The 15,474-nt window shown below is 42.6% G+C and overlaps 1 protein-coding gene across 1 annotated transcript in view; it reads right to left on the bottom strand.

Annotated features, from left to right (window-relative positions):
- Nucleotides 1-15,160, bottom strand: part of nr6a1a (nuclear receptor subfamily 6, group A, member 1a) — a 142,514-nt gene extending 127,354 nt beyond the window's left edge. Inside the window, exon 1 of the mRNA XM_049716450.1 lies at nucleotides 14,885-15,160. Within this exon, the coding sequence (XP_049572407.1) occupies nucleotides 14,885-14,951 (67 nt within the window). The 5' untranslated portion in view covers nucleotides 14,952-15,160. The remainder of the gene's footprint in view (nucleotides 1-14,884) is intronic.
- Nucleotides 15,161-15,474: the final 314 nt, after the last annotated feature.

The raw sequence follows: 15,474 nt of genomic DNA, 5'->3' as shown, positions 1-15,474 counted from the left end.
TATTCCACAGATCTAGTATATAACTATGTTGTAGCGTTAACAAAGTACAAGGAAAGACGTGGGTTTGGTAAACGGCTCTTTATTTAACAAAACAAGAGTTCAACGAGCCAACAACTACTGAACTGTAACGATAAAAACATATACAAGTTGCTACACGAAATAAAATATATCAAATAACTATAACATAAATAGTTCACCACCACACGGCCCCAAGCACCAGCGTCGACTTCCAGGCGTGTGGCGGCGTGGACTTCCATCCCCGGAGGTGGCACTTCCAGCCACGGAGGTGGAAAAGAGCTCCATAGAATAGGACCAGGCGTGCGTAAAAGCCATGTCCGAGCCCCATCCACCGTCCCCGGACAGCCACCCGGCCGAGCACCGGCCACCGACTTCCATCCACGGAGGTGAAAGAGAGCTCCGTAGAGTAGGACCGGGCGTGCGTAAAAGCCATGTCCGAGCCCCATCCACCGTCACCGGACAGCCACCCGGCCGAGCGCCAGCCCCCGACTTCCATTCACGTAGGTGAAAGAGAGCTCCGTAGAGTAGCACCGGGCGTGCGTAAAAGCCATAATAGTTTTTCAAACCTTCTGTGTCACTCCAAATCATTAAATCCAAACTCTTCGTCCTCCGTGTCACTTACAAACAAAGCCGCTAATGATGGTAGTACGTGGGGCCCTTCGTCACCTTCGTCATCCCATGATCGAATCTTTGTCCTTTTTGTAAACAACCGCCACGCCGCGCTGCTGACGTCACTTGAAATTCAAATTACAGTAATCCCTTGCTACATCGCGGTTCGTTTATCGCAGTTTCGCTTTTTTTTGGGGGGGGAATTTTTTGAAAAAGTTCACATATAAGTCACTCCTCAGTATAAATCGCCCCCCCACCCAAACTATGAAAAAAAACACGATTTATAGTCTGAAAATTACGGTAATCTGTGTTAGCCGATTCGGCTGCAGTTTGTGTTCTCCGTCCTGCTCCCCAATTCCCGGCTGTGGTGCGGGTTTGGTGACACCCGAACTGAAAATGGCTGTCTGGATTTCCTGTCGACCAATCGGGATGAGGGATCTGAGGCGGATTACCACCCTCGCAGACACTACCATGATAATTAAGGGCACCTTTCTACACCTCTTCACTTTGATTATGGACATCTACTTTTTCTTTGGATTGTTTTACATTATATGTTCAATGTGTCCTCTCTGCATCCATTGCAGCTTGGTCATCCTGGAAGGGGGATCCTCCCATCTGTGGTCTCTTCTCAAGGTTTCTCATTTTTCCCCAGTTGGGGTTTTGAGTTTTTCTTTGCCCTCCTGGGAGTTAAGATCAAGGGTTTTTAAGAATAATTGTCAATTTTACACATGTGAGGCCCTTTGAGGCTTGTCTATGATTTAAGGCTATATAGTTAAACTTGACTAAGTCGGATTCGTTTCCGGTGAGGATGATACTCCGACAAGGTTGCCCGTATAAACAGATGCTGTTCATAACTTCTATGGCTAGAATTTCTAGGTGCAGCCGTTGAGGGGCAGTCCTGATTGGCGGCCCGAGGATCACATCTCTGCTTTTTGCAGATGATGTGGTGCTGTTGGCTACTTCAGTGATCTCTAATGCCCTTTGAGACTTGTCTGTGTTTTAGGGCTGTATAAATTAAGTTGACTTGACTAAATTGGATTTGTTTCCGGTGAGGATTAGACTCCGACAAGGTTTTCCTTTGTCACTGATTCTGTTCATAACTTTGAGGGGCAGTCCTGATTGGCGGACCCGGGATTGCATCTCTGCTTTTGCAGATGATGTGGTGCTGGTGACTACTTCAATCAGTGATCTCCAATGTTCACTGGAGCAGTTCAAGTGTGAAGCGGTCGGAATGAAAATCAGCACTTCCAAATCTGAGACCATAGGCCTCAGTCAGAAAAGGCTGGAATTCCCTCTCCGGGTCGGGGATGTGATCCTGCCCCTAGTGGGGTTCCTTGGTATCTTGGGGTCTGTCACCATGGAGTTATGTTCACGAGTGAGGGCAGGATGGAGCGTGAGATCAACAGGGGCATTGGTGCAGCTCCTGTACTAGTCCATTGTGGTAAAGAGGAAGCTGAAGCGAAAGGCGAAGCTCTTGATTAACTGGTCGAGCTACATTCCTGCCCTCGCCTATGGTCACGAGCTATGGTTCGCGACCGAAAGAACAAGATCCCTGATAGAATTGGCCGAAAGGAGTTTCCAGCGCAGGGTGTCTGGGCTCACCCTTAGAGATAGGGTGAGAAGCTCGGTCATCCGTGAGGGACTCGGAGTCGAGCCACTGCTCCTCCACATTGAGAGGAGCCAGATACATAAGGTGGCTTGGGCATCTCATTAGGATGCCTCCTGGACGCCCCCCACGGGAGGTGTTCTGGGCATCTCCCACCAGTAGGAGACCCTGGGGACGACCCAGGACTATGTCTTTCAGGTGGCTTGGGAACACCTTGGGATCCCCCAGGATGAGCTGGACGAAGTGGCTTGGGAGAGGGAAGTCTGGGCGTCCCTCCTAAAGCTGCTCCCCCCGCGACCCGACCCCGTATCAGCGGTAGAAAATGGATGGATGGATGGATGGATGGATGGATGGATGGATGGATGGATGGATGGACGGACGGACGGACGGACGGACGGACGGACGGACGGACGGATGGTCGGACAGACGGACGGACGGGCGGGCGGACGGTCAGGCGGGTTGGGCGGACGGACATTCAAATCCCAATTAATATTCATATTTGCCTCTGACTTTCAGTAGAGGACCCTGTGAGCAGCGAGCTTATTTAAGCTAGTTCTTTAGGCCACAGTCCACTCATTTTCTGCACCACTGACCGCTTTCGCATAAGGACATATATTGAACCATGTCGCCGATAGCGCTGCCAAGTCAACCCAGTCATAACGGTTGTTAATAGGTTATTATGTAACACGCCGCAAAGATAAACTTCAAAATAAAAGCAAAACAAAGTAATACTGTACCTGGATAGTAGGATTGCTCGATTATGGATAAAAATCAGAATCACGATAATTTTGTTGAAAATTGAAATCACAATTATTCACATGAATTATGTTTTTGAAATTGGAACAGCATTTATTGAACATGTTTGGAACAGTATTTATTGAACATGTTTAAAAACCCGGTCCTAACAGTGTTGGGAAAGTTAATTTTCTACACAAATTAGTTCGAAGTTCAGACTTGACAGCTGGCCTGCCCTGTTATTAATGCGCAAATGCGTACTGACAAATTTCACAATATGAAATTTCCAGTGCTCATGCGCACTGGTGCATCCCTGATGAGCACTCTTGCTAAAATACCTTCAACACAGTTTAGGGGGAAATGAATAGAGTAAGGTTGCCACTGTCTGTGACATTAGCACATCAAGGTGTGCTAACCTTTGTACTCCCAGAAGAGATACTTTCACCTGCTGACCTAACTGTCGACATGACGGTTCACCAAAATACAAAGTAACACAACTCTAAGGTGATTCGAGCCCCCAAAAAAGTGACAGGGTCCAAACAAAATATTACATAATAATGGTTGGAATAGGATCTGTGTTTATTTAGTGCGGAAGATAAGTCCCAATATAAATGAAATGATGGATCAAAACAACTTTTACAGTGATCCACAGCCATTTATAAAAATCTGTTCTTTTATTAAATAATAAGGGTTAGCTTTCTAATGACTAGCTGACACAGGAAATGGTTTGTGAGATCGCACAATACAGTTGAGGTTTGGGTGACAACAACACTCGGCAAAATCAATCAATCCATCAATCTCACCACCCGACTGTAAGATGGATGGGAGGAAACCAGTAGCTACAAATGGGTCATTGTTTTCACACTGCATTGGGGCAGAATGGATGCTGGTATTGTTGTGAGGTCATCAGAGTCCAAAGGAGCTTTTCACCCCTCAGGCACCACTCGATCTAACACCCCTGTAGTAGAGACGCCCAAGCGTAGCAGTGTGGAGTTTCAATTTGCCACAGAGAGCTTTGAAGAAGCAGATGGTGTCGTGACAAATTGTGAAGATGTTTCCAATGTTTAACAGCCACCTGGATGCTGTGCTCTTTATCTCTGCAGATGCTATGAAAGCTTTATTGGGTCATTATTAAGCTTAGGGATGGGTGGGCAACTAGTGACTTGCGGCCAGCGTGTGGTCCCTCACTCTCCTCATCTTGTACAACCGACGGCGCAAGCGCGAGGTCTCCAAATTGTCAAAATAAAAGCAAATAATATTCAAAAAATATTTTAAAAACAAAATGGGTTGAGGGGTTGTCACAGATGAGGCAGGACAACCATGTGCAACACGGTCTCTTTATTTAGGGTAAGGGGAAAGGGGATAAAGGAGGGCTGGAAGGCCAGCAGAGCAAGTGCACGAGGCAAGATGACGAGCCCGTCAGCAAGCGCGCGTCATGCGTCGTTGGAACAGACAGGGGCAAAGCAAGCTCGTGGTTGGACACAGGCAGAAGGTCGGGCTAGGGTCCAGGCATTTCGCTACACAGCGAGTCAGGAAACAGGCATCTCGCAGCGAGGCACAGTGGATCAGAGCACAGACAGGTGGCAGGCATGCGTGCACCAACGTTGACGAACCGGCCAGGAGTGACGGTCATGCGGGGTTTAACTACGAGTCCAAATCAGCCAATAACAAGGGCACAGGTGGCTGCGGTCAGCACTGATTATCCCACGCAGTTCCGTATTGGTCATCACGCTCCCGAGGACTAGCACGGAGACGTGACAGGGCTGAGAATTATAAACGTGTCTGACTACTGTTGTGGACCCCCACATACTTGATTAATGCCATTAATGCTTCTTGATTTGGCAGCCAATATTTTATTTGTTTTGTTTTGTTGTTTTTTTGTTTTTTTTTTTGTTTTGTTTCGTTTCGTTTCGTTTCTTTAGTACTCTTGGGTTGCGTTAGGTTTGGTTGGCTGGCAACCAGTTCGAGGTGTTCCCCTCCTCCTACCCGATGACTGCTGGGATAGGCTCCAGCACGCCCGCGACCCTCGTGGGGACAAGCGGTACAGAAGACGGAGGGACGGACGGACGGAAGAACGGAGGGAGGGTGGGAGGGACGGACGGACGGATGGAGGGAGGGAGGGACGGACGGACGGATGGTGATGCGCGACTCCACAACTTCCATTAACATACTTCACACCAATTTCTACTACTTTGGGATTCAGGCAGGCCTTTGGCAGCATCTTGTGGTATCTTAGGGCGTTTCCAAAAGAGCATGAAAGGCGCAAAAGGTTTAGCGTTTCAACAAATTGCAGTCGACAGGGTCCACAGGAAGAAGAAATGAAAATGGGTGAATTGATGAAGAGAAAACTATTATTATGAAAGGGGTTACTGTACACTTTGTGCACTTTCCTAAAAACAGTCTCATAATAAAATAAAAATCAGCTTCCAGCTAGTGTGGCACACAACTCTCCTCAATGCATGTCATATGACAGATTGTGAAGGAACTTGAGCGTTGGTTTCACAGGCTGCTCTGTGGTGATGCTTTTGACCTCTACACCTAACCCTTGACCTCAGTGTGTAACACAGTTCAGCACAATGTCTACTATGTGCTCCCCGCTGCTTCTGACTGACAGCGCACAGTCCCTGTGGCGTTGCATCCCCGTGTCACTCAAGTTCACAGCATCTCTTGTGTTGCTAAACCACCTGATAATGATGAATTTGCCATGTTCCATCTATTCAGTTTGATCTCATTTCCTGCATACGGCACTACATAAATAATATAATTTATAGCATTGTAAGACGTGTGATTATAATCATGCTACATGAAAGCAATCTTGTGAAACTAAATTTGGAACCGTGTTACAAACGGGCATGCTGACTGGATGCCACAGTTAGGCTAGCTGTATACTCTGCATTCAATCTTTATTCTAAACAAACCATATTGACTGTTAACTTCAGCTCTGTAATTAGATGAACATGGAGAAATCAATCCAAACAAGGTGCTCTCTGAACCAAAGTAAAAAAGCAAATGTAACCCACACTTATACAGTGGCCTTAAAAGAGACATAAATGTATTTGAGGAAGATAAATGTACTTGCACCGGAGTTGACTATTTTAGGTTTGAGTGTAATTTAAAGTAAAAGCTTAAAAATAATGAAAGCATGACCATCTTACCCATTGTTTTGACAAATCAACCCACAAGAAAACCATTTGTCTCTCGTAAATGTATCCCTCACATAAACTTTAGGTAACATTTCAGATGTACAGTGTGGGATTGATAGAAAGTATTCTGTCGCTTCACTTGTGTTGCAAATCTACAGTAAATCATTGATGTGTCACAATGTTCGCCCCCACGTCAGATTACAGTTTAGGGTTGGTTTCTTCAGTGATGGCCATAGAGCAAATACAATTCTTAAAGATCAAACAATAAGATGAAGGCCACTTTTATAGCCCCTCAGAGTTGAGCATTCTGCAGTATTCATATGCGTATGTTATGTTAAGCTAATGAATGTATGTCTTTATCTGCGCTAATCCCGGCAGGCGTCCCAACTGAGGGTCACGTTATGGTCATCAGGGTGGGGGCTTCTTCAACGTGGCTTGACACGCTCAAAGGAGCAACTTGCCTTTCATCATGCCAGGGGTCAGAGTTTTACTGCCTCACAGAGTCAGCCAGCATACTGCACTGTGCAAACTCAAGCCTAGGGCGGCCATCTGATAACAATCATCACATGATCAAAACAACCCTTACATTATCCATTCGAATTTAAAAAAGTCATCACATATCATAGTATGCAGATGCAGGATTTCCGGTTGTGCTGGGTACCAAGGTTTGACCTCTCAACTCCCTTAGGCCTTTGTGTGTGCTGAAGTCATTATACTAAATTTTTTGTACATATACCATTTGATTATAAGTTCACTATTTGTGTAGAAATAAGACAACATGATTCAAGGAAGGACATCATTGTAAATGTGATTTACTATATATTAAAGTCCAGCCATATACATATACTAGCACACTGTCAACAATACTGTGTAGTCTCTTCAAGACAAAGGTATCACACAACAGTGTTTGTGGGAATCGGTAATTACAACTAAACGGTTTTAGCAGATTCCTGCAAAGAGTCAATGTATGTGGCTTTGTGTGCCTTTTCTGTTGGCTGTGAAATGATTAAAGTGCCTCGATTGCGTCTGTGAACCAGTTACCATGGGAGGACATGGTGTTGCAGGACATAGTTGGCTTTAACTAGCAAGCATCTTTGTAATATTTTTAGCCAGAGTAGAGCAGCTCATTCACAACAAAACACAACTTGTGTATCTCGATACATTCACACGACATCACAGAGCAACAAGTCCAGTTTGATAAAGACCTTCTCCGCTGATGCTTTACAGCCCAGTGTCAACTGCATCCTCCAACACAGGAAATTTTACAGGGAAGCCATTTCTAATTGACATACCAAGTTCAGTCTTTTGCATCTGCCTGTGAATTCGCCTTCCTCCTAAATTCAAACTCAAATGGAGAATGTTTATGGCGTGTTGAATATCACATAGGCCTGATAAAAGCATAGCCGGCACCTCACCAACATTACAGTACCAATTCCCCCTGACAGTTTGGGCCAATCTCACCTTCAGAATACGCTCAATGCACACCCTGTCATTTCCTTCCCTTCCCTTTCAGCTATTTCAGCCTTAGATTGTGTCAGGATGAAGATATCAGAGACCTCAGAAAACAGCTTCACTGTCATACAGCCTGTTGCTCATGGATCAAGTGGAGGCTGTAAATACTTTCCTGGGTTACACGGAGGTCAGCAGAGCAGGCCATTAATGCTTCAAGAGCAACATCCCACTGACCCTGGTCACCGTTCCCATAGAGCTTGCTGCCACCTCCCCCGAAAGACCATCACATCTCACACAACAACAAAAACCACAAACGTGACGCTGGATGGCTGATGATTACCACAATTACGGGAAATATAATCTGGGCTATTTTAAACACAGTATCTCTGGAATTAATTGTGATTCACTAACATTGTTATAATTATTTTTTTAGATTATTTTCTAGCCCGTATTTGAACTAAATTCAGAATCAATACATACATACAACAGTTTTTTTTTCCTTATCAATAATTTATATTCAGAATTAAAAGTAACTACGATAAACTTTTTTAACATTCCGTAGGAAATACGCATAACAATCAAATACTGTTTCATTTTTATTAGTAAGTGTATTTGGTCAATTTGCTTTTTCAGCTGCAGCCGAAAGTTTAAAGCGGCATCTAACAACACAAATACAAAAGTTCATATAAAAAAAATAAAATAATCAGCCAATTAGCTTGAATAACAAACAGTGGCAAGTAAATCTATGACTAACAATATTGTTATTGTGGTTATGTCACCATCTGACCCTTTTATGGTGACTATATGTGTGTTGCCTGGAAACAGCTACGTACATGAAGGCTGTTCTACCTTAACACCTCTAGGACCGAGGAAGACCTTCATCATCATCATCATCATCATCATCATCATCATCATCATCATCATCATCATTCAGTGTCCCCTGTGCTAATACTTGCTTAATACTCAGCAATATTAAAATAATAAAAGGCTTGCAATATTTCAGTTGATTTGTAATGAATCCAGAATGTATGACATTTTTGTTTTTAATTGCATTACAGAAAATAAAGAACATTATCACAATATTCTAATATTCTGAGACAGTCCTGTATATCGTATTGGCCCGAATGTAAGACGATGTTTTTTTATATTGAAATAAGACTGAAAAAGTGGGGGTCGTCTTACATTCGGGGTCTAGAAAAGGGGTGCCCAATACGTCGATCGCGATCGACCGGTCGATCGCCTAGCCCAGGGGTCACCAACACGTTGCCCGCGGGCACCAGGTCGCCCGTGAGGACCGCATGAGTCGCCCGCAGGGCTGTTCTAAAATTAGCTCAAATAGCGGCACTTGTCAGTGAGCTGCATCTATATATTTTACAGTCAAACCTCGGTTTTCGAACGCCCTGGGTCCCAAACAAAGCAGAATTCTAACAAAAAATTTGAGATTTTTTTGCTTCGGTTGTCGAACAAAATTCGGAGGTCGAAACTCGCGAGATGAGCCGGGAGGACCCGAGAAAACCCGACCGCGTGGACCGGATGCCGACTGACTCAGTTGTTATTGTATTTTCGTTACTTTGAGGATTGTATTAACCCCTAATCATGCCTCCAAAGAAAGCAAGTGGGAGCAGTAAAGCCATCCTAAAACACAAAGACGCTCTTAAAGCAATGCGACAGTGAGCGCCCGGCGCGCTGCTGTTGCGCGATTGGACCAAATTAAGCTCCCTGCGCACTGAGGTCCACTTCAATTTTGGAAAGTACATCAGGACTATAAAATATTTTCTAAATTTTAGCGACGGCTCTGTCACAATAATGCGACCAGTGCGGTCCAGTTGCGCTGTGGGCGACACGCTATGGTTGCGCGTTCGGCGGTGCGCTGCAATTGCGCGATCGGACAAATATGCGCAAATGAAAGAATGCTTTAAAAAGGCAGGGGTGTCTTGAAACGGATTAAATTTTCTTCCAATATTTGTAATGGGAAAAATAGATTCGGAATTCGACCGATTCGCTTTTCGAACCGCCTTCTGGAACGGATTGTGGTAAAAAAAAACAAGGTTTGACTGTATTTTTGCTATTCTTGTTAAAATCACATTTACATGTGAACTGGAAATGACAATAATAACACAGTGAAAGCCAAATTGAGCAAATTGGCTATTTCAGAAGTCTGTGGCCTTTGCCTTAAGCAGTACCCAGGAAGTACCTCTAGGTTTAAGAAATGTTGGTGACCCCTGCCCTACACAGTCCTCAGGCTCCCCAACAATAACGGTAGCAGTTTGCATTATTCTATTGCAATGTTTTTCCTTATTCAGATTTGTTTCAAGACAACAGTTACAGTTAGACTTTACTTTGATGGTTCATGCAGTTATTGCAATTTTGTTGTTTTATCACAGTAGATTACATTTTAGTATTTACATTTCAAAAACCAGAAGGCATTCATTTACAAATGTGATTGCACTTTAGTTTACATATTTTAATGTTCAGATATTAAGATGTGCTAGACAGTTTTTGCATGATTTGAATGAGGCAAAATAACATGCTTTTTCTCTCGAATATATTGTTATAATAATTAGTTTCAGATGTACTGCAATTATTTTCTGTATACAAATTAAATTTGGTGTTCAAAAAGTCTTTTTTCAAATTTGAGTCTTGAAAAAGAGGGGGTCGTCTTATAATCAGGGTCGTCTTATATTCGGGCCATTAAATTATGAAATTTCAGAGTTCATAGCTCAGAAGTGTCAGTGCTTTAAATTCAGGTATATATAATAATACAGGTAAATTTATAACTAAATCAAGCATCTCTTACATTTCAGTAGAATATTTTAATTTTAATAAGTTTTATTAATATTTTTATTTTAATAAGTACTGTCTTACACTTGAAAGTAAATTCTTTTAAGCAGCATCTAAAAAAATACAACCAACAGAAAAAATATTTTTTCAAACTATGAACACTGTGTAATATATACATAAGTAGTTGTATCATTTTTATAATCTGTATAACCAATTAATTTAGATTAGTCTACTTAAATGTAAATATTTGGAAGTCATTACATCGCATATTGTTTTATTGCGCATTACTTTGGTCAGCCCATAAATATTTCTTATGCAAAGAATAAACTTTACTTTTTAATTTTTTTATATTTTTTCTGTAATTTTCACAAAAATACATGCAAAATAAGAATTTCACTGTATGATGTAACCACGTTGAATGATTTCTTTAATTGCTCCCAGACAGCTATTTGGCTACATTAATCAAACCTGTGTTGTTAAATTCCTCTCACCATCTGTCATGGAGTGTGCTGTGAAATGAATCACTTGGGTTGTTTGAAATGCTAATTTATCGAGCAATCTAGTTTTAAGATTTATTTTGAAGGTGGGGGAATTACATGGGGGGAGGGGGGTTCAAAAATGCTTCTTTTGGGTTACATCTGATTGATAGTTGGAAATATATGTGTAAATGAACTTTTTAAATTTTCATTAAGATGTGGTTTGTAGAGCTGTTCAGTTATAAAAGTCATGATTATTTTGATCAATATTGGAATCATGATTGTTCACAGGATTACGTTTTGGAAATTGGAACAGCCTTCTTTGAACATGTTTAGAACAGTATTTATTGAACATGTTAATAGTGCTGGGAAAGTTCATTTTCTGCACAAACTAATTGAAAGTTCACAAATTTTAAAATTAACTTGTTTGAAATTTTATGAACTAAGTTTATGGTTTCAAAAATGAAAAGTTTATTATTCTTTTCTCCCTCCAATAAAACAAAAACTTGCTTCAAGCTGTTACTCTGTCATTTTGGTATTTGTTATTGTTTTCACCCATTTCATTGACATTATATTTGCTTTAATTAACTTTTCATTTTTCGTGAATGTATTATTTCTTGTCTGCCCAAAGAATCAGAAAACTTAGAATTCAGGACATAAAAGTGTAAAGGTGCAAAGCCCAAATAAATGACTGAAACAGAAACAATCTCATTTAGACTAAGTAATTTGTGGTTCAACGCCATTGAGAGCACTGCGCCGTGTGACCGTTTCTGACCTGGGTTGCCAAATTCCCCCACCTTGTTTACAGTGTGTTTAGCAGGGTTTTATTTTGAAGTCTAAGGAGAGAAAAACTGGCATCTTTGAATGAAACTGTAAACCACCGTTCAAAATCATTCATTGTTCCAAAATGAGTGTGTTCACAAAAATGTTTACGAAGCAAAGATGCATGATGTTCAGTTCACGTTTGTCCAAAACTTTCATTAATTGAATTTGTTCAGTGGCGGCTCGTTGGCGCACTGGGTAGCACGTCCGCCTCACAGTTAGGAGGGTGCGGGTTCGATTCCACCTCCGGCCCTCCCTGTGCGGAGTTTGCATGTTCTCCCCGAGCCCGCGTGGGTTTTCTCCGGGCACTCCGGTTTCCTCCCACATCCCAAAAACATGCTTGGTAGGCCGATTGATCACTCCAAATTGTCCCTAGGTGTGAGTGCGAGTGTGAATGTTTGTTTGTCTCTGTGTGCCCTGCACACAGAGACAAACAAACATTCGCCCCTGCTGGCAACCGGTTCAGGGTGTCCCCCGCCTACTGCCCGATGACGGCTGGGATAGAGGCTCCAGCACGCCCGCGACCCCCGTGGGGACTAAGCGGTTCGGAAAATGGATGGATGGATGGATGGATGGATGGATGGATGGATGGATGGATGGATGGATGGATGGATGGATGGATGGATGGATGGATGAATTTGTTCAGGTACAACACTGCCTGTTAAATATGGCGGCGGTGTAGCAGTTGAGTTGCGCATGCACGTCACACCAAGTGATCATTTTTCCTCGATTAATGAATTTTAAGATCGTTTGGATCCAAAATTGTGATCATGAATAAAATTCAATTGATTGAGCACCCCAAGTGGTTTGTTGACATTTTACAGTGTTTTAAATACCAGCAAGCTTTGGGTGATAGGCGGGAGTACACCAAAAACTGGTTGTCAACCAAATCGCAGGGCACACATAGACAAACAATCATTTACACTCGCACAACGAACAATTTGGAGTGGACGATTGGCCTAACATGCATGATTTTGGAATGTGGGAGGAATCCCACATAGGCACAGGGAGGACATCTCTCTCTCTCTCTCTCTCTCTCTCTCTCTCTCTCTCTCTCTCTCTCTCTCTCTCTCTCTCTCTCTCTCTCTCTCTCTCAAATCAAATCGCTTCACTTAAAAATATACCATCCTTGAATTGGATTTCAGCCAGTCTATTGAGATAGATTTGGCTAACACAAAAACTCCATTCAACACTGATGATTTTTGAGGGGGGTTGTAATAGAAGATTGCTTGATTACAAAGTGATGGCTCTCAAACCAGAAAGCGGAGGAAACCTCTACATGATGTATCACATCTTCAAGGATGGCCTCTACCCCTGACTCCGCCACCCAGCTTCTGCATCAGCCCCTCTTCTACTGTACTCCTCCAGGCTCATCATTCAAGCATCTCGGCAGGAGGGGGGCAGGGGGCTTGCATCCTGTCACTGCACCACCCACTGCCAGCCATTCCCTTCACTCCACCCCAAGGGACTAGAGCCAACATCTTTACAAAACAGGAGCTGACAAAGCACTTTCTTTCAGCCTATTTGCCCCACCATGCCAGGCTGCACCTCCACCCCCTCTGGGCCAAACATATGCAAGCCTCCCTTCCAACCTGTCTTTCTGCTTTGTCCTCTAATTCCAGTGAACTTAATTATATCAAAACCTGCACGTTTCATCGAGCAGGAAGATGGAAAGAAATTCCTTTCTCAATTCAAATATCAATAAAAATTCAATTTATTCTTCAAAAGTGGCTTGGTGGAGGCTCTGCAACAGAAGGTGGATGGGGGGCTAAGCTGCTTTGTTTGGAAAACAATGTGAGGTAATAGAAAGGCTTAAATAGTCAACAGTTCTGCAATACTCCATCCAGCGAGTGACAGGTTAACCAGCTGGACTTTAACATAGGAAGCAATAAGGAAAATATTATCAGTAGACAACCATCTGAAAACTGATCAAATGGTCAAATGTCAGGAAAACAGTACCACTTTAAGAAGTCAGTCACTTAATTAAGAAATGAACTCAGTTAAGATCTTGACAATCTCATTATTAAAGAGGAAAAATATATACATTTAAAATGCAAACTGTAGCTTTTGAACCACAACTATACATAGATCAATATGTGTACTTACATGAGGTTGTTCATGCCAGTTACGCATCAAATGGGCAATTAAATCTACAGGGCAGATGATTTTTAAAATATTAGTTTGAAATCATATAAAATATAAATTATCTAGAAGGGAATGTCTGAATACATTTTTTAGTTGCTCTTAATTGCTCTATTATTCTCAGCCCCAAAGTATCAATTTCTGTTTGATTATCTGTTGGTTACAGTAATTACATGTAGCTCGCCTAAATTTTGAAAGTAATTATTCCGTTTTCATTATTGTTACAATGATCATGTTGCAATACTTTTGAGCATGATTAATGACATGTATCTGCAGGCATCGTGTATTGAATTGGAAAACTTCATTCGATTGTTCTTCTCCAATCAAACAATGGGCACAAATCAAACAATCCTCTCAATTAGTGTCCACATCCGTCATGGGGATTAGAGAAATTTTAATCTCGGAAACGTCAATAAATCATCAGTCACCCGCGTGGGGATAACGATATGTACTGGCGCCTGACACAGACAATGCTGTAAAGGCACAGTTAGTATTGTGGGCCCGGGGCTCAACTCTTAACTCATTTTAGCAAGAGCACTGTCGACTCGGGACTTTACAGACTCCGGAAGCACAGCTGACTTCAAAAGAGATGCTAATAGAAATGTGTCATCTTCTAGTTCTCACTGTCTTCATTTGGGTTATTTTCCATTTTATGGAGCGCGTGCAACACCGGATTTGGGAACTAATGGCGTCAGTGTTTCTTCCAAGTTCAAAAGTTCACCTTTTACGATCACCCCGCGCCTGACTGACCACCACCAAATAAAAACATTCCGACCTCTGTTCCTAACACACACACTCGCGTTCTCCGCGCCCGCCCGCGCACGCACTTTAAGAGGCAGGAAAGCCAAGCCGCGGAGATCCACCTACATTCATCATCACTCAATGAAAGAAAAACACGTCAAAATCACAACAAGGCGCAAAATTGATGCACGACAGTGAGTTATGGAAATTACATTTTAAACTTGACTAGAGTGAACACAGGTATGTGTTACAGGTAGCGTTGTGGTCAGCTAGCCCATCGTTGACAAGCTGGGTTAAACAGATGTGTCAGTGGCTATCTTGACAGTTCAACTTTCATTCAAACGTTGCTGTTAGCCTACCGTTAACCGGCTTTGCGTTGTTTCTCTCCGGGTAGTTGAACCCATTCGTCCTTTTCTCTATCTCCATCCTCCTACAGGGACTGATGCCAAGTCAGTCCCGCGTCTTTCGTGTTTCTTTTACCGCCAGCCCCAAATGGATGTCAACGAGTGATGATGAAGAGTCTGGTAAATAAAATTGGTGGATGTGAGCGGGCACAAACAGGTTCAGGGCTGTCCACAGCCTGGGTTGCTCAACGCTCGTTGGTGAGTTCCATGCTTTACTGCTGCCAGTCAGTCTGGAAGAACACGATCACAACCCCCCAAGAGTGGTGCGTTCGGTGCCTGTGGGAAGTTTGGGTTCACCTCCTGTTTTGTCAATTTACTGTTTGTTGTATACACACATCTATATATCTATACATCTATTTATATCTCTCTCTATATATATATTGTTATCTCTCTTGTCTTGTTATCTCTCTCTCTCTCTCTCTCTCTCTCTCTCTCTCTCTCTCTCTCTCTCTCTCTCTCTCTCTCTCTCTCTCTATATATATATATATATATATATATATATATATATATATATATATATATAAAGAGAGAGAGAGAGAGAGAGA

The sequence above is a fragment of the Syngnathus scovelli genome, chromosome 3, assembly GCF_024217435.2.
Source record: "Syngnathus scovelli strain Florida chromosome 3, RoL_Ssco_1.2, whole genome shotgun sequence".
NCBI lineage: Eukaryota > Metazoa > Chordata > Actinopteri > Syngnathiformes > Syngnathidae > Syngnathus > Syngnathus scovelli.
This window is presented reverse-complemented; position numbering and strand designations above follow the sequence as displayed.